Source organism: Mercurialis annua, linkage group LG6, assembly GCF_937616625.2.
Source record: "Mercurialis annua linkage group LG6, ddMerAnnu1.2, whole genome shotgun sequence".
Taxonomy (NCBI): domain Eukaryota; kingdom Viridiplantae; phylum Streptophyta; class Magnoliopsida; order Malpighiales; family Euphorbiaceae; genus Mercurialis; species Mercurialis annua.
In genome coordinates, this window is record NC_065575.1 from 4,796,733 (window position 1) to 4,821,150 (window position 24,418).

At 30.9% G+C, this 24,418-nt stretch overlaps 3 protein-coding genes across 3 annotated transcripts; 2 read left to right on the forward strand and 1 right to left on the reverse strand.

Annotated features, from left to right (window-relative positions):
* Nucleotides 1-1,483: 1,483 nt before the first annotated feature.
* Nucleotides 1,484-5,305, forward strand: LOC126686133 (uncharacterized). The gene is made up of 4 exons (XM_050380164.2): nucleotides 1,484-1,743; nucleotides 1,820-1,965; nucleotides 4,711-4,829; nucleotides 4,915-5,305. The coding sequence occupies exons 1-4, from the start codon at nucleotides 1,529-1,531 to the stop codon at nucleotides 5,014-5,016; spliced, it is 582 nt and encodes a 193-aa protein (XP_050236121.1). The 5' UTR covers nucleotides 1,484-1,528; the 3' UTR covers nucleotides 5,017-5,305.
* Nucleotides 5,306-7,685: 2,380 nt separating this feature from the next.
* On the forward strand, nucleotides 7,686-8,529 carry LOC126685983 (auxin-responsive protein SAUR32). The gene has a single exon (XM_050379986.2). It carries the CDS (start codon nucleotides 7,995-7,997, stop codon nucleotides 8,358-8,360), a length of 366 nt encoding a protein of 121 aa, XP_050235943.1. The 5' UTR covers nucleotides 7,686-7,994; the 3' UTR covers nucleotides 8,361-8,529.
* A 2,183-nt stretch (nucleotides 8,530-10,712) lies between these two features.
* Nucleotides 10,713-16,340, reverse strand: LOC126653502 (CDPK-related kinase 6). The gene is made up of 11 exons (XM_050347407.2): nucleotides 15,660-16,340; nucleotides 15,172-15,302; nucleotides 14,809-14,850; nucleotides 14,588-14,696; nucleotides 14,318-14,396; nucleotides 13,352-13,648; nucleotides 13,108-13,217; nucleotides 12,749-12,853; nucleotides 12,471-12,533; nucleotides 11,178-11,345; nucleotides 10,713-11,103 (listed from the first exon to the last, which is right to left on the reverse strand). Exons 1-11 carry the CDS (start codon nucleotides 16,185-16,187, stop codon nucleotides 10,972-10,974), a joined length of 1,764 nt encoding a protein of 587 aa, XP_050203364.1. The 5' UTR covers nucleotides 16,188-16,340; the 3' UTR covers nucleotides 10,713-10,971.
* Nucleotides 16,341-24,418: the final 8,078 nt, after the last annotated feature.

A 24,418-nucleotide genomic window follows, 5' to 3' on the forward strand; every position in this document is an offset into this window, starting at 1 on the left:
GAATTTAATTGAAGAGTTCATAAAGAAAAAATGAAATGCCAAAAAAAGCTATGAACTGGATTGTATTGTATCCTGTGCATATTCATAATGTAAACAACATTTTTGTGATAAAAATTATGTTTTCGTTTCTTTGTTGTTGAATTTTTAAAACTTTGAATTAAAACATTTTGGGAAATGAAATGGTAAAGAAAGGAAATATTAGAGAGCAAGAAATGGTTTGAACATCAATTTAAATTGAATTCTTTTGCGTTCTTATATTATGATGATGATAATGTATGTATTTTTGCTTTATGCCTACCGGGAAACGTCTTATTTGTTTTTTCAAAGGTTGAATTTCATTTAATATAATGTGAGAAATATATAAATAAATGACTCCTCAATATATTTGAGTCTCTTTCAAAGACTATATCTTTATAGCCTAGAAGATTGAGAATATCTTACAACCATGTATCGGAATAATTTCATGATAATTAAAATATATACATCAATTTTGATTTATTTTAATGTACTAGTTCCGCATTACGTGCTATGCACGTGGCTCGTACTGTAACTCCTTAATGAACATATTTGTAAATTTATTATAATTATATCAATTATTTATTTACAATTAATATTAAATTAGTTAAGAATTTTTGTAAAAATAAATATAATATATTCGGTTATTAAATTTTTTTCCACACTGAATTTATTCTTCTTTTGGTTTTATAATAACCATAATTAAATAATTAACTTAATTTTATTAATAATATTTTTAAAAATAATAAAATAGAAATTTAAATAATAATATATTGACCAAATATAGTATTTTAATTTTGTAGTTCAATCAAACTAAAAGATAGGTATTCCTACTAATTTGGAGACATAATTAAATAATTAACTTAATTTTATTAATAATATTTTTTAAAATAATACGATAGAAATTTAAATAATAATATATTGACCAAATATAGTATTTTAATTTTGTAGTTCAATCAAATTAAAAGATAGGTATTCCTACTAATTTGGAGACAGTTTAGTTGCTTTTTACATACTAAAAATTAACTTGGAGATAATTTAGCTACTCATTCTAATTAAGGCTTTAATTACGATAGTGATTAATAAAATAACTAATTAGTTAATGACTATAAAACCTTTATTTAGTAGTAAACTGAAAAGGATAATTTAATAAATTTGCCTGTCTCCCCCCCCCTCCAATCCGTGCTTTTATGTATAATATAGATATGCTTCTCTTCTTGCATAAGAACAAAAAAAATAAAAAAAAATATAAGTGTTTTGCAAAATATACTAAACTTTGATAAAAAAAATAACCACTCTCTTTGGTGAGAGTGGGAAGAGGCTTTTGGTCCGACTTTACTAAGTTCAGGATAAAACTGATACAGGTTTATAGTTTTGGACTTTATAAAATTGTGATACAAGTTTAGAGGGTAAACTGATCCTTTGTTCAAACAGCAATTATCCCAAAATAAGAAGAAAAACCTTCAAAACCCCAAATCTCTAGAAGTTGCAGAGTAACTAAAAGAGAAAAAGAATGAAATACCGGTACGCTATGGTGTGTTCATCGAATCAGAATCGAAGCATGGAGGCTCACTCTCTCCTAAAGCTTCAAAACTTCGATGTGTTCTCATACGGAACAGGGTCTCACGTTAAGCTCCCTGGACCTTCTCTACGGGAACCTAACGTCTACGATTTCGGAACTCCTTATAAGCAAATGTTTGATGATCTCCGGCGCAAAGACCCCGAACTGTATGTATTCTTATTTTCTTGCCCTAATTGTTTTGATATTCTTAATGATGATTGTTTTCAAATTTGAAGAATGCAGTTATAAGAGAAATGGAATATTGCCGATGCTTAAAAGGAATTTATCTGTCAAATTGGCTCCGCAACGATGGCAGGATAATGCGGCTGATGGTTCTTTTGATGTCGTTTTCTCGTTTGAAGAAAAGGTTTTTGATATGGTTCTTCAAGGTATCTGTTGCTTAATTAGTTAGTATGATGAATTTTGATAATAATTTTGTGATTTTTGAATCCAATGCCTATCATTTGATGGAACAGCAGTAGAATTGTTTCTAGTATAGAAAAATGGCATACTGAAAAAATTGATTAGAAGATTGGAAATTTTGAGACTGTAAATGTAATTGAGAAAAAAACTTAAATTTTACTTTTAAGCAAAAAAAACCTTCCATTTTTTATTAAAAAGTTCAATTGAGTTATGTGAGCCATATGTTCCTGTTTTTGATATGTTTGTCACAAGATTGATAGAAATTTAGAACAACAAAATGTGTGTAAGTAGAAAAAAAATGGTTTTGTGCTTTTCCTTGAGATCTATAAAGCATGAGAGAAATGTAATGGAAAGGAGAAATACAATGTTGAAGTTAGAGCAGTTTACATTTTCATTACAAAAAGAAACAGAAATGTCTATGGCTCAAAAATTTCATTCCTGAGAACTTGGAGAGGGATCACTTGTAATGTTCTTATTGTTGGAATGAAAGATTATTGATAATGTGCACCTTGGAATGATAGATTTGGGGGTGTTTTCCTTCTTTGTTTTTGTTTCTTTTTAATTTAGTCTTCTTTACTTTCACTTCTAACTTTTTGTTCAGCCCTTTTATTTTTCTTTCTCAACCATGCTTGCACCTATGCAGCCTTTTCTAAGATTCAAATGGGAAATCAGCCAATTTAAGTAGTTCATGCTTAAAATGTTATCCACTGATTGCTGTTGAAACAAGTCAGCTTCTAATTGTTTCATCCACAAATAACTCTATATCTATTTTACAGTAGTTTTATTATTGAAGCTTCTCCCTTCACATCCGATGTTCATTTTCCAGTTGTATTGCCTATTTGTAAAAGTTAAAATTCTTGTGATTGTGTCTAATATCCATTTTTAGTTTAATTTTGAATCCTTCCTTGAGGCTTTGGTGTACTCTAGAAACAATAGTTGATTTATCACTGGGAGTAATCGGATGAATTTGTTGATGGTTTTGCATGTAGCTTCCAGCAGATAACTTGTTCCAATTATATTATAGTATCTATTCTATGTCTGGAGGTATCTAGGTTGGCCCAAGTTCTGACTGCCAGCTGCTCTATTTGCTAGCACCTATATTTGCCACATACCGATATCCTTTTAGTTGAAAGAGGCTCTTGGGTATCTCTTAGAATCCCATTCCCAGATAATGATGATTAGATGAAATATTCTTTATATTTTTCTTTCTTTATTGTGTCTATAACAGTAAAAGGCGCTAACTATTTTAATCACCATGCTTGGGATTTGCTATATGATTATCCCTCTTTTATTGTTTCCTTGAAACCTCTTTGTCTCATTGTCTCAATTGTGACATTTTTTATTTATTCTATTAAGTAGGATTTTAGTTTTCCATTTATGTCTTGCTTAGAGTTTTTGACACAATATGGCGACACATGTACAGAAATGCAGTTACTTATGGCCCTAGCACCTTCCTTAAAGCTAGAGACTCCTTAAGTAGGTTATTTACATTTGTGTTTTGTTGTCAGCAGACTCTGTGTTTTGGTTCGTTTTGACGGTTTAATCTCTGATTAGAAGGCCTTTAACCGCTGTTTATACCTAATATATATACATGGCAATTTCAAAGATCTGATGACTACAACATTATAGGTTTTTCAAAACTTTTGAATTTGACATCTTAAAGAATAAAACCAAGCATCTCCATAGTACAAATTCTAAATGTCAGGCATCATTGGATTTCTGAAACATTTATCAGAGTACAATCATTTTGAAGTTCTGTGGCTTTGCATGAACTTGTTCTGTTAGAATTTCTCCAAATCTTAGATTTTGTTTGTCATACTTTTGAAACCAAAATATTTGATACTTGGAAATGACCTCAGAAGATTGTTTAGTTAAATTACATCCTCAGACAAATTCTGAAGCCGGTGATTTTATCATGAGTATTTACTTTGCTCAATCCTGTACGTATGCTGGCATTGTTGCCTTAGATATGTAGAGAGTAGAGGAACTAATTAGTGCAGTGAGTTTATATAGATACTTTTGCTATCTAATTTTTGTTAAATTCCTGACATGTTGATGGAGTTCATGCCCCACCTGACAAGTGTATTCCGACTCAAAACCCAAGATTTATATGACATCCAAGATTGATACTTTTGCCATCTAAATATCGTGTGCTTTTTTTCTTTTTGGAGAAAGGTGTGCGCCTTGCCTCGGGTGCTAACACTATTGTACCTCGGAGACTCCTAACTTTTAACAACTGTGCTTAATAATTATTTCTCTTCTTTTAGCAGTTGTAATTTTAAGAGATGTGAAGTACGTTTTAGAATTTGGTTTAGTTTGTCCTGTTCCACTTAGTGTAGTGTTAGAATTCCTAACTAGTAAAGTTTTGGCAGCTTTTATTTTTTGGTAATCAAGGCATATTTAGTTTTTGGTTTAGTAAAATGGTTTTGGTGTCAGAATTTAGGTTCTACATCTTATATACATGGATTAGAAAAAAGTAGTGGAGGTGGAAATGTGAAGTAATCAAATCTGAGTCAAAAAAAATTTTGCAGATGAGTTTATTTTGCGTATGAAAGTTTAATGCAGATACGATGCCTAGTTTTGTGAAATTTATTTCTCCTTGCTTACAATGTAATTGAAATGAAGAAAGACATTCAGTCGTTTTTAAGCAATTACGTCTGACCTTATTAACAGTTCTACAAATATCTCATACATTTCCTGAAACTGCTCAGATCTGCATACTCGGGACCATGTTCTCATGAAAAGTACTCTGGTGATAAACTTGGAAGTGAAAGATAATCATGAGGAGGCAGCTATCGGAGCTCGACTTACGTTAGAGTTGTGCCAAGAGGTGAGACTATAAGCTTTAAACAAGCAAAACAATTACTAAATTTATAATATTTGATTAATTTTGGATTAATATTTGCTACGTGTAGATTGAAGCAGCAGAATCATGGGAAGAGTCAATTGATGAGATCATAACTGGATTTGAAACTAAGCATAGGCGCAAGCTTTTGTATAGTGTCTCCTTCTATTGAAGAATGCAATGCTCTAGTCCTGCTAACTGTGTAGGTGGCTCTGGCAACGCTGTTATACAATGCTGTCCCATAGAAATTGCTTCATTAATATAAAAAAAAGTGCATCGCAGAGGGACAGTTCTGACCTAGTATTTATATGTGATATGCGACAATCTTTCTTCTGCTTCATCTATGTGATAAAAATAGTTAAATCTGAGTAGTTTGAGCCCTGTGTACAAGTTTAGAGGCGATTTGACCTAAAATTAGAGACTTTTGTCTCCAATTAATAAAAAGAGTCAAGTTTGAGTTATTCGAGCTTCGCCCACAAGTCTTGAGTTATTTGAGCTTTGCCTGCAAGAAGAAGCACAAGTTATTTTCTGACCATGTTAATTGATATAGCTCGAGTTGAGTTAACATTTGATCGGTTTTTGAGTTTAGTAGCATGAACTCGGTCTTCATCAAGGTAAATGTCATAAAACAATATTAAACATCTTTATTTGATCATTGGATGAGTAATGATTACATTGCAAGAATGTCTTATTGGCCCTAAAACTTGTTTTTCATCAAGGTAAATGTCATAAGACATTATTAAAGTTTATGTTATTATCGCTGTTTAATTGTTTTAAATAACAGCTCTACCTTTATGGCTTTATATATATGATCAATATGAGATGGTGACTGGCTATTCGATTGATATAATTATTCTTTGATGGTAGAGCTAAAATGTGGTGGAATACATTAGTAAAGAAAAAGGTTTAGTTATTGAAAAACACTTCAACTGTTTGAACTTTTTTGTCTATAATCCAAATTTTTAAAGTTTTCAATTTAACTTTTCTTTTTTTTAAAATAAAATTTTCATTTTTAATTATAGTCATTTGTTTAAATTGAAATATAAAAAAGTTTGAAATGTCTTTCATGTTGCTTCAAATTTTGAATTTTCGATAGTAAAAAGACAAATTTGAACAAATGATTACAATTGAATCTGAAAAATGAATTAAAATTGACGATTTTGAAAAGGTTAAGTATAAATGAAAAAAATCTTAAAAATAGAGTATTTTTCGATGATTAAAAAAACTAAAAAATATTAACATAAATGACGGTGGAGTGCAAAAATGAATGTATGGACTATGGAGTATGAAATTGCTATTGCATTAGCTTTTGTCTCGCCAACAATTTTAGGAATGAAATCTGCCACAAAATCCGTCTTTCTGACTTGGCACTTGACCAAGCTGGTGGTAATTCAAGTTGGAAAGTCATGGGTGGGTATTATCAGTGTTTCAAAACTTGAATCGGTGACGGTTATTGATTTATGGTTTAATCGGTTCAATAATCATTGAAATGTTTGATTAAAAATAAATAGAAATATATTAAACATATAAATTATTAATTATTTTATGACAAAATGAAAAGTTTACTGAGAAGGTGACATGACGTCTTACTGATGCTGACATGGACATGTTCAGGCATTGCTATCGGATTTTGTGTAAGCAAGACACCTCATTGTTGGAATAGTTTTATCATTCACGGGACCCACGTTTGCCCATGTGGATCAATCTTTGACCACTCATTATCCACGTGGCTGACCTGGTAAGCAAGACTTTTTTTTTTCTATCTGGTTTGTGGTATGCAAAACTTTAAATTCACATTTTCTCATGTGATTTGTTTTGAGCCATTCTTATTTTGATGCTTCCAAAAGGTAAATTGGTTTGTTTGTGATTTGAAATTACCAAAGGTTGAGTTCATCAATTACTTGACTGGATTAACAAGGGAATTAAAAAGATAAGGTTTTGATTCATTCACTAAAGAGGAGGAAAAAATATAAAAAATATTAGACACTTGTGTAACCATAAAATAGCTCAAATGGTATAAATATTGAACAAAACACTGCTAGATTGTGAGTTCATTTTCTTCTTTAGCGCTCTTTACTCTCAAATGAATCAATTATAAATTCACTACATGTGATTTAAGCTAAAAGGAGTAAGTTTAAAACTCAAAATGCAAAAGAAAAATATATATTATACGTACTTAGATGAACGATTGAGATAGTCAATTAATTGTGAAAAAATAGACAAAATTCTCAATAAAATTGTCAAAGTGAAATAGATTTACAAACTTTAAAATTCTTTTAAATAAATTAGTAAAAGGTAGAAAATGTTTAACTTTTTTTGAACCATTAACTCTATATTAGAACCCAAAAATTAATTAGATTAATTTATTTTTTAGTTCAATACATATAATTAATAAAAAATGCTATAAAATTTTATAATCACATATTTATTTATATTTTTATATCTAATTAATATATATATTTTTTTTTATGAATATCTAATTAATATATTTAATGCAAAACACGAGGTCAAAAGCTAGTTGGACTATACAATAGAAGGTAAAATTAATAATTTTCCCCATAAGTTTTCAATTACTAACCAAACTCTCACTTAATTGGCATATTCTTTTTATTCTTTGTCGACCTACGAAAATTCAAATCCACTTCGTGGAAATAGTAATTACACACTAACTTATACATGGCGCGTTTTAATTCCAGCTGTAAAATTAAATTAAAATGGTGGGAATAAAGTACCCTTATCTTAGACGGCAAAAATATATAAAATAATATAAATAAATAATCTAGACTATTTCAGCAATTTTGTGTCATGTCTAGAAAAAGCTTCCCGTCCCTTTGTGTATAAACTAAGCAAATCTCACCATCACAGCAACCCTAAACTTATATATAAAACCTCTCATTCTTAATCTTTCTTCTTCATATTATTAATATTTATGTTCATATTTTCTTTAATTTTCTTCTAATATGACCAATATACCCACTTCTCTCATAGATTCTTCTCTTTCCCTCTTCAAACTTGCCATTTCTGCTTCTGATCCTTGGCCTTTCTCTATCGTTTGCTTGTAATCTTTGCCCTAAACCCTAGATTTCTTCACACGCAAGCAATCTTTTCTTTTTCTTGTTTCTTGAGTTTTTTTTAGGGTTTTGTTGAGATATGGGTAGTGGAGACAAGAACCACTTGAATTTTCATATCCACTTACCGCACCTTCATCATCATCATCATCAAAGCAAGAAAGAACTGAAAGATATTCCGAAAGGGTGCTTAGCGATCTTGGTAGGGCAAGGTGAGGAGCAGCATAGGTTTGTAATTCCTGTGATTTATATTAATCATCCACTTTTCATGGAGTTATTGAAAGAAGCTGAGGAGGAGTATGGATTTGATCAGAAAGGTCCCATTACGATCCCGTGCCATGTCGAGGAGTTTCGGAATGTTCAAGGCATGATCGATAAGGAGAATTCGTATCAAGATCATCAGCAGCACCACCACCACCACCATCATGTTTTGTGCTTTAGGGTTTGATAATATTATATCTTGTGATTGTGTAAAATTAAGTTTGTTGATTCTTGTTTAATCAATAATTGATTTTTCAATTATTTTACACCCAATGTGTTGTGTAATAATGAGTGATATTCATTGTACACCATGATGAGTTGAAAAAATATAAAAAGTTTGATTCTTTTTCTCTTTAGTTTGAAAAGAAAGCATATATATCTTGTGCACTTTATTTATGTATACGTAAATAGTACCCACCATTCAAACCGAAACGAAATAGTAAATATTTTTATTTTTTAAATTCAATCGAACTAAATTTATGAAAATTTAAAATATTTAGAATCAAATTGAATTAACATCGACATGAATGTTTTTTTTATTTCGATTTATCAATGACAATTTGATTAGAATTTGGCTCACTCTATTATTGTTAATGTGAACGAAATAAAGGTATTGATGTGAGAAAGAGATGTAACGTAAACGTATAGCACACGGCTCAAACTTGGAAGGGGGTAAAGGGTTTGCCTATAGGGCCATTACTCATTAGATTCGGTGTTTTCTAGCTTTACTTAGTTCTTTTTTTCTTTAATTATGTGTGCTTTAAATTAAAATCAAAAACAAATAGAATCAAAATTAATTTTTGTGAGAATTATTTTCTTTTTAAAATTATGGGCGTTTCATAGTTTTATTGTTAAATGTTGAACTCAAAAGAAAATGTATTTAAATAACAATTTGTCATCTCAACTTGTAATCAATGGACAATTAGCAGATAAATTAGTTTTAAAATTGATATTGGTCGTGGTCAATTAATCTTATTTTTGCAATTTTCTCCCTAAACTTGTAAGTTAATTTCCCCCTCAATCTGTAAACTAACTTACAATAATAGGGCTAGTTGACTATAACCATCAATTTTAAGACTGATTTGTATATAAAATTAATTTATATGCTAATTTGCCTACCGTTTAGAAAGTTGAGGAGATGGATTGCTATTTAAGTTACTTCGAGCCAAAGAAAAATGTAAATTTTTAAGTCCTATATATTATTTTTTTAAATATTTGTCCAAACTTTTTAAAAGTTGTAAATTTATACTAATTTGTCTAATTTGTTGAAAAGCTATTCAATTTTTTAAAATTAATTTAGTTATGCCTATGTGGCAATGTCAATAAACGACTTTTTTCAAAAAAAAAAATTAAAAACAAACTTACACATTGAATTGTCACGTAGAAACAGTTAAATCAATTTTAAAAAATATATGGATTTTTAATGAATTTTCCAAATTGAGATTAATTTATGACTTTTAATAATTGGTTGGCACCATAAAATCTTAATTTAAATAGCAATTTGTCCTTTTGGCTAATTTAAGGTCCTTATTAAATTCGATTAATCTTTTGGAGAGGATTTAAAGGTGCGACATTTGTTATGGCTATCCTTTTTTATTTTATTCAATGAAGAAGGAATCAAAACTATATAGATGCAATGCAAGCATGAAGTCCTTCAAATAAAAACTTTATTAAATTTGTTGTCATTATTATTCCATGTACAGTTGTTGTTGTTTATTATTTTAGTTGAATGAAGAAATTTATTGTTAGGTGGGTTAGGGTTCAGATGTTTTAGCTTCTACCTCCACTACTTTACATAAATCTGAAGTCATTTCTGTTAGTTGGATATTGATTTCTTCCAGTATATTTGGGAACTTTTATTTTAATCAATAGCTCTTCAAAAAATATTATTCAATTCAATAATTTTATACCAATATTTTATTTCAACTAACGTGGTAATATTATATTTGGTATCATTTCTTTCTAATTATGTATTGAAAAAAATAAAATTCATCAACTATGGAATATTATATAAAACGGTACTAATAAACTAGTATAAAAATATTGGGGTTAAATAGTTTTTACTTATGCCTCTTCCATCTGATCAAACTCACCATCTTAAAAATGCTATAACCCCACCTTGCATTCTTTTGGGTTTTGACGTTTATTGTCCAAAAATATTTTTAACTTCATCAAACATCGTCATTTTTGAGTCTACCTAAAAATCTCTCCGTCATTTTTAGCTGTTTTATATGAAAGAATCGGTGCCGAATAATGGCATTGGACTAGAAATGCCAAAAATGAAAGGCGAGGTTGTCGGTTGCCAAGTTTTAAAAGATGTGCTCAATCGGTTGAAAAGATGAAAAGAGTAAACTTTTATTTTCAAATAAATCCCCAAACTTAATATCATTATCCTGCAAATCAATATATCACATTAGAAACAATACAAATTTTAGAGCTTTAAAAATGGAGAGAGAACAGACTTTCTGAATTTTTGGTATCTTCAAAAGAAAAATTATACAATCTCACTTGTCATTTGTAATATCTAAAGTGCCAATAATTTGTAATAAAATAAGATAAGAAGCTCACTTTGTATTAAATATTTGAACATGTACTGCATTCAGATTCATCTTTACAAAGGTCTCAAAATGTGCCTAAAGAATTTGCAGACATTTTGACACCAAAAATGAAAGGTCATAATTATAAATATGGGTATAGAATATCAAACTCTTGACAATGTAATTATTCTACACTGCTTGGCAAGAATCAGAATATTAAGAATCAAAAAAATTGTCAAACAATCTCGATCTCCGGCTATGCTATCGAGGTCTTGTGTTACGAATTGTTACACCGTGAAGAAATTTGGTGTAGCCGAGAAAGCTCAGTTTCCCGTCGGTAATTCTTATCCAGTCATTGACTATAGAATGTGCTGTAGGGCCCAAATTCATTTCCTGCATACATTATTTATAGTAAGATAATCTGAAAAACTTAATGAAAAAGTTAATTTCCAGATAATGAACATTACCGTAGCCAGTTCCTGAACAGAAATAACTCTGTTTCCATCTCGTTCAAAGTACTCGAAAGCCTTCTTCGCAATATCCTCCCAATCGTCGAGAGTCTCAAGCTGATGTACACTGATTGCAGCCGCACAGAACTCCTCGAACCACATCTTTTTATAAGAAAGTGGTTCCATCTTCAATTACAATAGCATTATATTAATTGTTGCAGGGTATAATGTCATAATACACTGGGCAGAACTCTATATATATTGACCATATTGTCATTGAAGATTGATAGTACAAAATAACATATAAAAAAGAATCACACAGCTATCCAGTTTGAGATCAAGGACATTGCATAGAAATGGGAGAGCGAGTGAACAGCAAAGTGTATAATATTGTGATAAATAGTCCTCCAACACAAAATAATGAATTACTCTTGAATCGGGTTCAGAGTCTTGGACAATATCCTGATGTTTTCATCTTAGATTAGATGAAAAACTAACTTGTAAGTAGGAGTATGCCAAAACCAAACCAAATCAAACTTTTTGGTTTGGTTTGGTTTGGCTTGGCTTGGTTCGGTTTGATTGTAAAAGTAAAAAGAATCAGTTCCGTTTTGGTATAAAGCGAACCTAAGAACCCAAATGAACCAATTGATTCAGTTATGTTTAGAATATTTTATATCCTTGTAAATTCAGTTTGGTTTGATTTAAAAAAGGACTTGTACGGGATGCTACATGGACCCATGTGTAAGTATTTCGAGTATGATAACATCTATAGGTCCAATTTGTTAACACAATTTCCTATATACTTCTGACCGATACAAATCCCATTGAACCTTCTCAAGTATTTGAAGACTCAAAAGTGTCCTATCGATGTTCAGAAAGCCACTTTGATATAGGTGTTCAAAAGCAGACGGACAAAGTAACTAAATCCTCCTTGATGTATTAAAAAAATGCTATTTGACCCCACAATTTTATACCAATATTTTATCCCAAGTGATGGAGGAGCAGTAATATACTTGCTATCATTCTTTTCCAAAAGTGTAAGGTCTAAATACAAAATTAAAATCCACCATTTATGTCTCATCACATAAGGCTGTACACTAGGGTGGTACAGAAGAGTGGGGTTATAACATTTACTCATGTATTAGGATAAGCTAACTTTCCATGACATGCAGCACAGGATAAGAGTGCAACATTTGTTTTAAAGATGCACCACGCTGAAATACTAAATTATAGAATACCAATTCTTCCCGTGGTAGTAAAAATCAAATTACATTCCTAAAAAGGTGAATGGGATAAGCAAAGAAACCTCACCATATTAAAAATGTCAAGAACTCTGGAATCCTTCATGGCATCAGTAACATTGCTCATTAATGCCTGCAGTTGTTCAACCAATATTGCAAGGTTGTGAGATTACCATACAAGATGAGAGATTATTGTATCACTGAAATTAAACTCATTAATAGTGACATTAGAACTCGATTGATTGGTGATACTACATCATCCTACTAGATGCGCGATTGCTAGTTTAAGGATGTCAAGTGTTATCTTGAGAGAAATATAAATTACAAAAAATTAGAGCATTGACTAACCGCTTTAAAGTTACTAAGGGACAGAGCTCCATCTTTTGGTTCCAACAGCTTAAACTGAGCCTTAAGGTAAAAAAGCTCATCTTCTGGGATAGCTTTAGAAAGAGCCTGCATCCATAAAAAATAATGTTCAAATTAATTTTACGCGGGAGATCAACCTCACTCCTATTTGATCATTATCAAGTGGAAGGATAGCTGGACTTAAAAGGTGGATCCCACTCCATATGCAATATTTCACACAAAAGATAACAAGAAAAGGAATGTTAGCTCGTATTTATCGCTCATCTTAGTTATCGAAATTCAATTTCTTGCGGGTGGATAGAAAAAGAGACAATTGGTACAAGTATGCTTTGTTTAAATACCTGGAGTGCTGCGCGTTTGAATGGTGTAGTTCGGACATATGACTTTACCAACTTGTAGATAAAAATATCCAAAGGCACAGGCCGGTTTTCATCTCGTAACCATGGATGAGCTGCACGTGTAGGTACATATACTTGTTATCACCACACCAGCAATAATTAACGCAAGGTAAATACAACCACATATGGGATTTCCACACACAATTTGACCATTATAAAAAGACAGATGTAAATATAAATAACTTACTTAGAGCTTGGGCAGCTGACATTCTTTTCCTATGGTCCTTGTTCAAAAGCCTTTTCACGAAATCTTTGGCTTCCCGAGATACCGCAGGCCAAGGTGAGTCATCAAGATTAGGATCAGCTCTTAACACAGATCGAAAAATTCCTGATTCAGTCCTAGCCCAGAAAGGTCTACTTCCACATAACAATATGTATGCTATGACACCGATACTCCACATGTCAGCTTCGACACTGTATGATCTATGTAGTACTTCAGGTGCAACATAATATGCACTACCAACAATATCATTGAGACGTTGATCTGCACAACATCGCTAGCATTATAATTGAAATAATTAAAAAATGGTTGTCCAAAAAAGAAACCAATTCTCTCAATTAGGCTACAATGATAAAATTAAAAGATTTGATTAAATTTGATAATGCGCAAAAGTTTGGACTTTCTGAGATATTAGGCCTAATAATGGTAGATAACTACAAAAAGCTCATAACCAATATCATGAAATCCGTGCATTTTTTCTAGCAATTACAACATATACAATTAAATTTAAAAATTAATTTTAAGATTCCATGCATATCCAGTATGGAACCTTGAAAACTATTCATTCAAATTACATGTAATCAATTTAAGAAATTTCCAAGCACCATTTGTGGAATTTTCAGTGAAGTACAAAGCAGTTATGCTATTAATGTGTTGGACTAGAGAGCCCTCCTTGTTTCACTTTAACAGAACGCATCCATGTTATTGTGTTAGGCAGAATTTAATTCTGAGAACCAGTCAAAACACATTGACAGAGGTCGGTCCAAATGTATTCAAATGCCATATTGATAAGCCACATACACCCCCACAATAAATTGAGGGGAGAAAAAAGGTCACTTGGTCTAGCATAGAAGATGAAACCCAAACATCATATCATACTACTTATCATCACAGTAAACATTAAATAGTAGTTATAAACAAGCATATTGTTACCTGGTCTAATATAATCTGACAAACCAAAATCAATAATCTTCAGTGGAGCATCCTCATCTCTTGTTGTAAAAAGAAAATTCTGCAAGTGTTATCATATTACTTGGATGAAAGCAGGAGGAAAGAAGAATTAGGGCCAGTGTATGGCAATACAAGACTTTGAAGACATTATAGTTAGGGTTTTATTATTCAATAGCATATAAGTTCCAATGTTGATAATAAAGGTGAATGCACAACATAATTTGTACTTTGCATGGATGCACAATACTGTACCTCTGGCTTAAGATCACGGTGCACAACGCCTTGGAGATGACAAAAGGCCACTACACTCAGGATTTGCAAAATGATAGTTTTAGCATCTTCCTCGGTATATCTTCCACCTCTGTACCACAAATTCATAAGGATTAGTTTGAAACAAATACTCATCTCAATTAACAGCAAAAAATAAGTATCCTTATTCTCATTAAGGTAATGCAATGTGTATTTGTAGTTACCTCGATAAAATTCTGTCTAGTAGTTCTCCACCTTCACATAATCTGCCAACAGCAGAATTTGAAATACTTGAGAATACATAGGAAGGTACAAAAATAAGCATAGATAAACACATAGAATTTATACTCCTCGATATTTTTGGCAGGCATAGGGTTTTTTTTTCTTTTGATTAAGTGGCTATTAGAAGTTAACCCCAAACCTCCTACAGTTATCAACACTATGCATACAGCACGTAAATTGTACAAAACATCAATTCGTTCAGATTTACTTCCGATTAATAATCTTTGGAATCCTAAAACGTATAACAAAAAGAAAATGTTTTAAAAAATGCTCACTAAAATGCAATACAAAAAAAATACACGTACTCCATTACAATGTAGACGTTATTGGCATCCTCAAAAGCATCATGAAATTTGATCATATGCTTATGTCCCGATAAGGCTTTCATTAATTTTACTTCCCGACGAACATCTTCGATGGATATTGCTGTTGTCATCTGACAGAACACCAGTTATTTATCAACACAGAGTAAAACAAACAATTGCAGCATCATATTTACTAAGAAATTCTTATGTAAACTGAGTTCACCAAGTCATCCATGGATTGAGTCAATTACTTTAAAACACATCAAAAAATATGTTAAAATTTCAACAAAATTACACTAATGCTATTATTTCAGTGACGTGTTTTAACGTGATTGGCAGTTTACGAATCACATGGAGACCGAGTCTACCCAACAATCTCTCCAAATTTACTTTTACATCTTCCACAGACAAAGCCTTAGATCATTAGAGTTTCTTAACTAACTACAACTAGTAACAGTAATACTAAACAGTAAAAATATTATTATTACCTTGGCTTTAGAAATGATCTTAACAGCTACATTCTGTCCTCTAAGCTCTCCTTTTTTACCCTTAGCCCAACAAGTATGACCAAAATGCCCTCGCCCAACCTCCTTACCTAACTCAAATCTCACCGGAAAATTCTTAGCATATCCAAAGCTCTTATCAAGCTCCCCTTCCGCCGCAGCCGCCGCCGCTGCAGCTCCTTCTCCGTCCTCCGGTATCGGAACCTCCTTATGCGACTTACCTTGTCCTCTCCGCCTCATGATCGCCATGATCGGTTTAGCCGGAGACGGAGGCGGCAACGGCCACTTAAATTTCCTCCCTGGAGTACGCGCAGGAGAAGGAGACGGCCGGACTCCAGCTGGAAGTGGACTCTGGAACGGACTGGCGGCGAACGAGTTAAAATCATTGGATGAAGGCGGTGTGTAAGCTGTTGACGACGGTGTGAAGTGGTTTCCGGTAGCGGCGGTGGCTGTAGTGGGGGAAGTTTCGTCGTTTCTGACCGCGGGTACGTTTTTGCTGCAGCAATGGCCCATCGTCGGATTATTCTTTAGTCACAAGAAAAGTCAGATCATCGGACGGTAAGAGAATAAAGAAAAATTTCAGTTTAATGATTAATAATGAAATAAATAAGAATAAATAAAAATGGAAGCAAGAGTAGTATAAGTAAAAGAAGAACAAAAATGGAAATTGCGGGATAATTTTGTTAATACAACAAATATTTGAAAAGTTGAGAGGAAATTGAGTGCGTGACGTCCTATTGGTAGAAATAGCAACCGTCTTTTCGGCCGTTGATTAGAATAATCGTTGAGCTGTAATAAGTGGACCCCACGTATGGAAATTGCGGGAGTGTGTAATAACTCTGGCGTAGTAAATTTGATAGAAGAAAAGGTACAAAATCATTATAGAATTTTTAGCGGAATCTACGCCCAAATCCCCCAAATTTTAGCTCATTATACTATTGGACAAAGTTCAATTAGCCTATCAAATTTTGGTGCAATGTTTAATTTGACATAAATTCAAATGAATATCCTAATTATGAAATAAAATTAATAATGAGGGTTGAGGGTAAGTCACTAAAGTCATCCAATAGTCACCAAATATTTATCACAAGTTATCAAATTCGGCGAGTTTCGGGAGACGGGAATCATCTAAATGGGTTTTTATAGATGACTTTTGGCCTCTCATAATTGTCTAAAAACGTAATTTTTTAAAAAGTAATAACTATTTTTTAATTAGTACTTCTTTTTTATTTTACTTTTTAATAAGTCAGGGTGTTTGACTTTTTTTTTTATTAAATTGATTTAAAATATAATTATATTTCTAACTTTAATTTAGTTTGGTTAATTATTAAAAATATTATTAGCTAATTAAAAATAAAATATAGTAATTATATGAAAAATTAGTAAATAAATCAAGCAAAATAATTATCTATTTTGAATACTATATTTTTGAGTAATTAATATTCTGGAAAGTATATTTCAAAAAAAGTATATAATATTAAATTAAGTGAAGCCTAATAAGAAACTTATATCAACTGACAATAAATTAAAAAAATAACAGCACCAACAATAATACTCAATATTTATCACATTGTCATGATGGAATAAAATTTATATTTTTCAATTATAGAATTGATTTTTTCTATTACTCATACTTAGTGTTCATATATAAATAGAACGTCAAATATAAGTTTAGTACATTGTGGCACCCCATACATTTATATAATATCAAACCGAGTCAAGCTAAAAGTTTGTTATGATTAAAAAAAGTCAACATATGCTAGATTAGATTTATACTATAATTACAAAATGTGACTTGAAATTCAGTTTGACTAAATTAAATTTCATTTGTGCATACTTAAGCGTGAACTGAATTGGTGATATTAAAATGCTAAATTTAAATTTTGTTCAACTTACTTTTATAATAATTATAATTTAAATTCGTTTTTAAGTGATTTTCAAAAAATTGATTAAGCTTGAGAATGACCAATATTATATCATTCAGAAAATAGAGTCTAAATGAATTATTAAATAATTAAAGCACAACTTATGTTTATTTATATTAGAAGATTATATTCAAAAAACTTGACGGAATTTATTTATGCCGAAAAAAATATAATTATAATTAACTCAAATAAGCTTAAAGTCTAATTCAGATAAATTTGTATTATTCAAATAGATCGACTGCTTCAACCCTAATATCAAATCAAATTAATCTAAAGGTTAATTGGTAATTCAATCAATTAGAACATTGTCGAATAATGCAATTTTAGATGAAACAAATGTACTATTTGGTTATTTATTAAAAGCTAATTATCAGTATTTGAGACTAAAAACAACATATACGAATTAAAGTGGTAAATATGTCGAACATTAAGCATTTTATCGTAATTTGTCATAAGTTCTATAGGTTTGAGACAGGATGGGTTGATGGATCCAAAGGAAGTGACTTTTATTAAGGATTTACAAAGAGAAAAAACGCGTTTTCTTCTTCTAACTCTAAAAAATGTTTAAGATTGATTTTTGGATTAAAATAATTTTATAATCAATTACATCGTTTTTTTTTCATAATAATTCGGCCTTACTTAGTTGAAAAGTGTATAATTTATGAAAATTATATTTTTTAAAAAAAATAATTGCTGAAAAAATTAGTGTGAAGAAAATAAATAATTTTATTACTCCTTCCAATTTATAATATATATTTGTCGTATTTGACCATTTCACATAAATTAAGAAACTAATAAATATATCTTGATTTGTATATAATTTTACTAAATTGTCTATATTAATTATCACTAGTTTATGTTTAACTGGTCTTTTTGCCCTTGCTAAATTATTTATTATTAGGGATAAATTTAAAAAAAATAGAAATTAATGCTTTCTTGAAATGACAGATATTACTCCCTCCGTCCCATTTTATTTGTCCACTTTCTAATTTCATACATATTAAGAAAACTTTAATTACTAACAATTCTTCTCTTTGTACCCTTTTTGATTCTTGAGTTAATTTAGAATTATTATATTAGAAAAGAAATAGTCATTAATTTTTGCATTAAAAATGTAAGATAGTCAAACATATGTATTTATCGTACACAATATTCTATAAATTATATCCATTTATATTAAGGGTAAAAGAGGAACATATGTGTATATAATACAAATGTGACAATCATTTTGGGACATACAAATATAAAATAGTTGACAAATAAAATGGGACGGTGGGAGTATTAAGCAAAAAAAATTCTCAAATGCGACAAATATTATAAACCAAAGGGAGTATTTGATTCACTTAATAACTTCCCGGGAAGTTGTTTTCTTATTTTTAATTAATTAAAAGTCTAAAGATAATATTACGCGTCGTAAGTAAATTGACTAGTTAAAAATAAAAATATAACTGTAATCTAGGAAAGTCATTTTTCTAGTTAAAGGGAAGTCAACTCCTCAATTTTTTGGGAAGTAGATTGGCAAAAATGAATCAAGTAAAAATAAAATGTTATTTTCCGGAAAGTTAGACTTTCTTAATGAACTTACCCCTAACCAAGCGAAGCCTTCATCGACCTATATTTTGTTAGCAATTTATATAGCAATTTACTAGGGGTGAGCAAAGTTTTGAAAAAACCGACTAAACCGACCGAACTGGTGAATTTTGATTGGTTTGGTTCGGTGATAAATTTTCATTCGGTCGGTTCGGTTAAAAAATATAAATTTTTTGTTATTGGTTAACGGTTCGGTTAATAATTTAAAATTTACACTTTAACCAAACCGACCAAAAACTTAAAATTTTGAATGCTTATTATGAAAAGTAGGCTGATATTTTTTTGAATTTAATTCTTGCTATGGTATATTGTTTGGATTTGTGAGAAAATGCTTGATTTCTTTCTAATTTTCATAGAATTCAATTATTTGAATTTATGAAAAAAAAAAATTGATCTTTAAAGCATATGTAATTGAGACCGAACTGACCAAAAAAAAATTCATTTGAAACAAATTCGGTTATGTTTTTTGTTCGATCGGTTCAGTCAAAAATATTACAACATTCGGTTTGGTCGGTTTGGCCATTTTCAGATCGGTTTTGACCGAACCGACCGAATACTCACCCCTACAATTTACTCAACATATAATTAAGAGATAATTAGCATATAAAATAATTTTATGAACAAAACAATCATAAAATTTGTGATTTGATCAGTTAACTCTATTTTAACAATTTATCCCCTTAATTTGTAGGCAATTATCCCCCTCAATTGGCAATTTGCCCGCTCAATTTAAAAGTTAATTTGCTAAAATAGGGTTAATTGACTATACTATTAATTTTATGGCTGATTTTCCTACAAAGTTATTTATATGGTAACTGTCTATTGCTTACAAGTCGAGGGTGCAAAATTCTACTTAGTTTTTATTATTAGCTTATGGAGAATTTACTATAAAAAACAAAGAGTGATTTAATAATAAATGTTTTATATCACTATAACAAATTTTGTATTGATATAATGATTCACTATAAAAACAGTATAATTTAAATATTATAATTCACATGTATATTAATTTAATATGAAATTTTGAATTATCATAATTATTTTAACAAAAAACACAAAACTATCAAAAAAATTATGTAATTTCAAAACATGCTCTAAGTTTAAAAAGGCTCATCTTTATTCAGAAAATAAAAAATTTGTCACTTCTTATACTTTTAATCTGATATATTGTAAATATATATTACTCATACATCTCTAATACATCTCTAATATATGATGTACAAAATAATAAAAAACTTATACTTTTAATTATAATTTTACCTGCAAAAAATATATCATATTTGATACCTCAAAGTATACGTCTCTAATACATTTTTAATATGAAGTGGATAAAGTGCAAATATTTAGGCACGATTTTTTTTTTAAAGTGTTCTTAAAAATTTTGTCCATTTTAATATTTTTATATAGTTTTCTCTTATTCTAATTATCAAGTTAACATAAATAATTTAAAAAAAGGCCTAATCACTCAAAAACCCCTCACCTTTAAACTTTTTTTCAATTCTACCCCGACGTTGAAAATTTATCAATTTTACCCATTTTTGAATTTTCCGTTTTCAATTGTACCCCAATATTTTAATTTTTGTTAATTTTTTTACTTAAATGATGAAATCATTCAATTAATTAAGTCTAAACATGAAATTAAATTATTTTTTATTCAAAAAAGTATAAATAAGTCCTTTATTTTTAAAAACTAACTAAAAACCAAAATCAAATTAACACTAATTTAAATTTTAATTAATTTAACTAAATTTAAATAAATTTTAAAAATATACAATTAATATATGCGAGACATGTAGAATGTTTTAAATAAATTTCCAAACGCAAAAGACGTTAATTTAATTTTTCAGGGTACAATTGAAACACAAAAATGCAAAATAGGGTAAAATTGACAAATTTGCAACGTCAGGGTATGATTGAAAAGGGGCTAAAAGGTCGGGGTTTTTTAAGACATTAGGCCTTAAAAAAATGACTTGCAATTAAAAAAATAAACTATAAAGTAGCATTTTTATTACCTTTGATAAAACAAAAAATACAACATTATCATAAAAAAAACTTAAATCTTTATTTACTTTTTTTTTCCTTTTTTTCTTTACACAAACCTCTCTCAATATATAAAAATTATCTTTTGATTCTAAAAAAAACTCTTATTTTTATGGCGGTCTTGAACTTTCATTTTTATACAACTCTTCATGGAAGTCGAAAAGGAAAGTTATTTGAATGTACTTGACTATTCAGATTTAGTGAATAAAAAACACAAACATAAATTGGAGAATGTTTGTCAAAAAAATAATTAAATACAAATAAGAAATTCTCTCAAAAAAATGTAGAATTTAGGCTATCACGATAATAATCGCCCACTGATGATTATCATTTGACTAGCGATTACTAGTTCATTATGATACTTCCGCATGCAACTCCATAAGGTTAATTACAATGTTCGTCATTTAAATCTAAAAGGAAAAGGCTACAAATGACCCTAATTAGAGTCATAGCCGAACCAAACACACACACACAAATCAGTCCAAAAAACAAGTTAAGATGTTTTAATCACTAAAAACGCAGTGTTGCTCATCGATTCGAAGCTGGATTTCAAATCCGGATCACCAGAAACAAGCCAATAACTTAGAATGGTACTTCTGATTACCTATATAATCACCTCTTATCTATTTACATGTTGTTTTAATTATAAATGTTGACTTAGTGTATTTATAATGCATGTTTAAATCGTTCTATCTACTTTTGTCATAAACTGTTGTATTTACTAAATTTAGTATCCTTGCCATGATGTCATGCAAAATTAATAATAAATATGATATTATGTCGTTTTAGTACGTGTTATAACTCAATTCCAGTTTATGTTTGATTCCAGTACTTAAAATGCATGTTAGGTGTGTTTTATACTTCTTTTGCCATAAACATGCTCGTTATCTAATTGCTTTGATTGATCATTAGAAACAAATTGGTGCATTTCAGAGTACTTTTTTCATGAATTCCTGAGACATACGACAGACTGCCGCCCTGCCCTTAAATTGCCGCCGCCGCCAAAACACATCGCCGCCGCTGGCAGCGTGGAGGTGCACCATTGCCGCTCATTGTGGCGCCGTGGTGGCCTCTAGTTATTCAACCGAAAATGCTTTCCAGATCATCCAGACTTTGATTCAATCGTTTTTCATGTTTCCGAGTTTGTTTAATCTCATAGTTAGGCCCCGTTTGATCCCACATAATTGTATTTAGTTGTAGAATTATAATATATGTTGTAACAGATCAAACCCCAATTTATTTCGGGTCTCGAAACTCACAATTGTAATTTGCCAAGCCAATTGGGCCTCAAAGCCCACATCCGCTGAAACCAGCGACTTCCATAAGCCATTCCGGGTTTGTTCGAACTTGAAATCGACTGCGGTTAGAACCAGTGGATCCGTATCAACAAGACTAAAAACTCCCGTGTTTTAACCGAGTTTCGATTCAGACTACACCGAAGGTCAAAACGCATCGAGTGCCAGACACTCCGGTCTATAAGGTTAAAAAAGTACTTCTAACCCTATATGTTTATGACATGCCCTGTGTGTATGTCAACAGTATTTAAAAGCTTTCCAAAAGTATGCCAGATCCAATCACTAACAGGCTAAAGGACTAATCACGTTAATTTAGTAATTAAATCCAGTAAATCACCTATAAATTTTAGGGCAGCCACAAAAATGTAAATAGAGGTTGTAAAGGCTATTCAAGATGACTAATAATAATTACACCTAGACATCCGGTTTTTAGCTTTATGCATGTAAAACGATATAGACCAGCCATTATCTGATACATGATAGACACCACCAGGATTAGATGTATGCTTAGAAGTACTTGTTACTTGTCTCACATGCCAGATCGAGTCATATGAGCGTCTTAAATTGGGTCTCTTAACTGCTTCCACACGTGTTTAATTTCTAGCAAATTATACTATGAACTGCATGAATGTCGAATGAGGATAAAACAAAAGGGTATAATAGATAAACATAAATGATAAGTCAAGTACATAAATTTCGGTAGAATGTCCACGAACTCAGTCTTTTGGTTCGACGTACGATAATCTTAACCACAAGTGAGTGAGGTTATCTAATCGGTAAAAAAGCATTTTCTACCTGAACTAGATGGCAACTCCATATTTTTTCAACCATTTTCAGAATAGAGATTTGCCATAAGTCCGGGCGAGCGGCCTCCGAACTCCGCTCCGCTCACAGTAGCGACTCCATTGGGAAGATAAAAACCAATTATTTTTAAAACATAAATATAAAAAATGTTTTCATAATTATTTTCAAAAACGGTTTCCATGGATATAATCGTACGACTTGCGCCTTATCGATCACCTTATCTACCGGATATATCGCACATGCTGCATAAAAAGTTAGAAATTTCTCTTTTCACCTATTCTTTAAGAGTTCATATTCAACCCCGATACTCATAACCGATCTCACATTTTGGCGTTGCATTTCATCGTCTAGAACGTCTTATGCGGAGTAGCATCACTCTTAGTATCTTAGTCGCTTGTATTCGTATTTGAGAAGACTCATCAAAAATATCTCTCTCTATGGGGACCTTAAACCGGTTACTCCCAAATTCCAATGATTCAACCCACATGCATTTCAATTTAAGTACTATTTTTAGGGAAACACCCAATATAATGATTGTATTTGAGATATGGATGTCAATATAAGAATTCCGAGTCTATTTTCTAAAAATTACTATTTCAATCTCAATTTTAAGTTAAGCATATCAAACTTTTATTAGTTTTCAAAAATCAGATTTTTAAAATTATTTTGTTATGTCAGACCTTAAATTTTCATTTAAACGGTTGAACCGTTGGCTACACTAATTATGTCAACGGTTCGATCTTTTTTCTTTCTCGATAGATAGATTACGTCGGATTATGTCAGCGAGAGTAGATCAAACCCTCCGACCTCAGGATGCGACTGGAAGGACCTGGCCATTAGGGCTAGCCTTTACTGGCGTCCGAGTTTTTTAATACTGCTTAAAACTAATGGAACCTGCACTGGGGCTAAGAAATTTCCATCCAATCAGTTATGCTATAACCAAAAAGACCTAACTTTGACCAAAACTCAAAGACAACAATCATCCAAATCCAAGCACAAGTACAAAAGAAAGTGCGATACACGCGAAAACAATCGCGTGAAAAAAAGCCATGCGTTGGCAATGTTGTTGGCCTATAAATGGCGGGAGCCC

What these genes read in the sequence shown, in the direction of transcription:
- LOC126686133 (XM_050380164.2), top strand. Translation starts at nt 1,529, where the DNA reads ATGAAATACCGGTACGCTATGGTGTGTTCATCGAATCAGAATCGAAGC. An exon ending in CGGCGCAAAGACCCCGAACT is followed by an intron (nt 1,744 to 1,819) that starts GTATGTATTCTT and finishes TGAAGAATGCAG; the next exon opens with TTATAAGAGAAATGGAATAT. An exon ending in TTTTGATATGGTTCTTCAAG is followed by an intron (nt 1,966 to 4,710) that starts GTATCTGTTGCT and finishes GAAACTGCTCAG; the next exon opens with ATCTGCATACTCGGGACCAT.
- LOC126685983 (XM_050379986.2), top strand. Translation starts at nt 7,995, where the DNA reads ATGGGTAGTGGAGACAAGAACCACTTGAATTTTCATATCCACTTACCG.
- LOC126653502 (XM_050347407.2), bottom strand. Translation starts at nt 16,187, where the DNA reads ATGGGCCATTGCTGCAGCAAAAACGTACCCGCGGTCAGAAACGACGAA. An exon ending in TCAAACGCGCAGCACTCCAG is followed by an intron (nt 12,854 to 13,107) that starts GTATTTAAACAA and finishes TTATGGATGCAG; the next exon opens with GCTCTTTCTAAAGCTATCCC. An exon ending in CCCTTAGTAACTTTAAAGCG is followed by an intron (nt 12,534 to 12,748) that starts GTTAGTCAATGC and finishes GAACAACTGCAG; the next exon opens with GCATTAATGAGCAATGTTAC.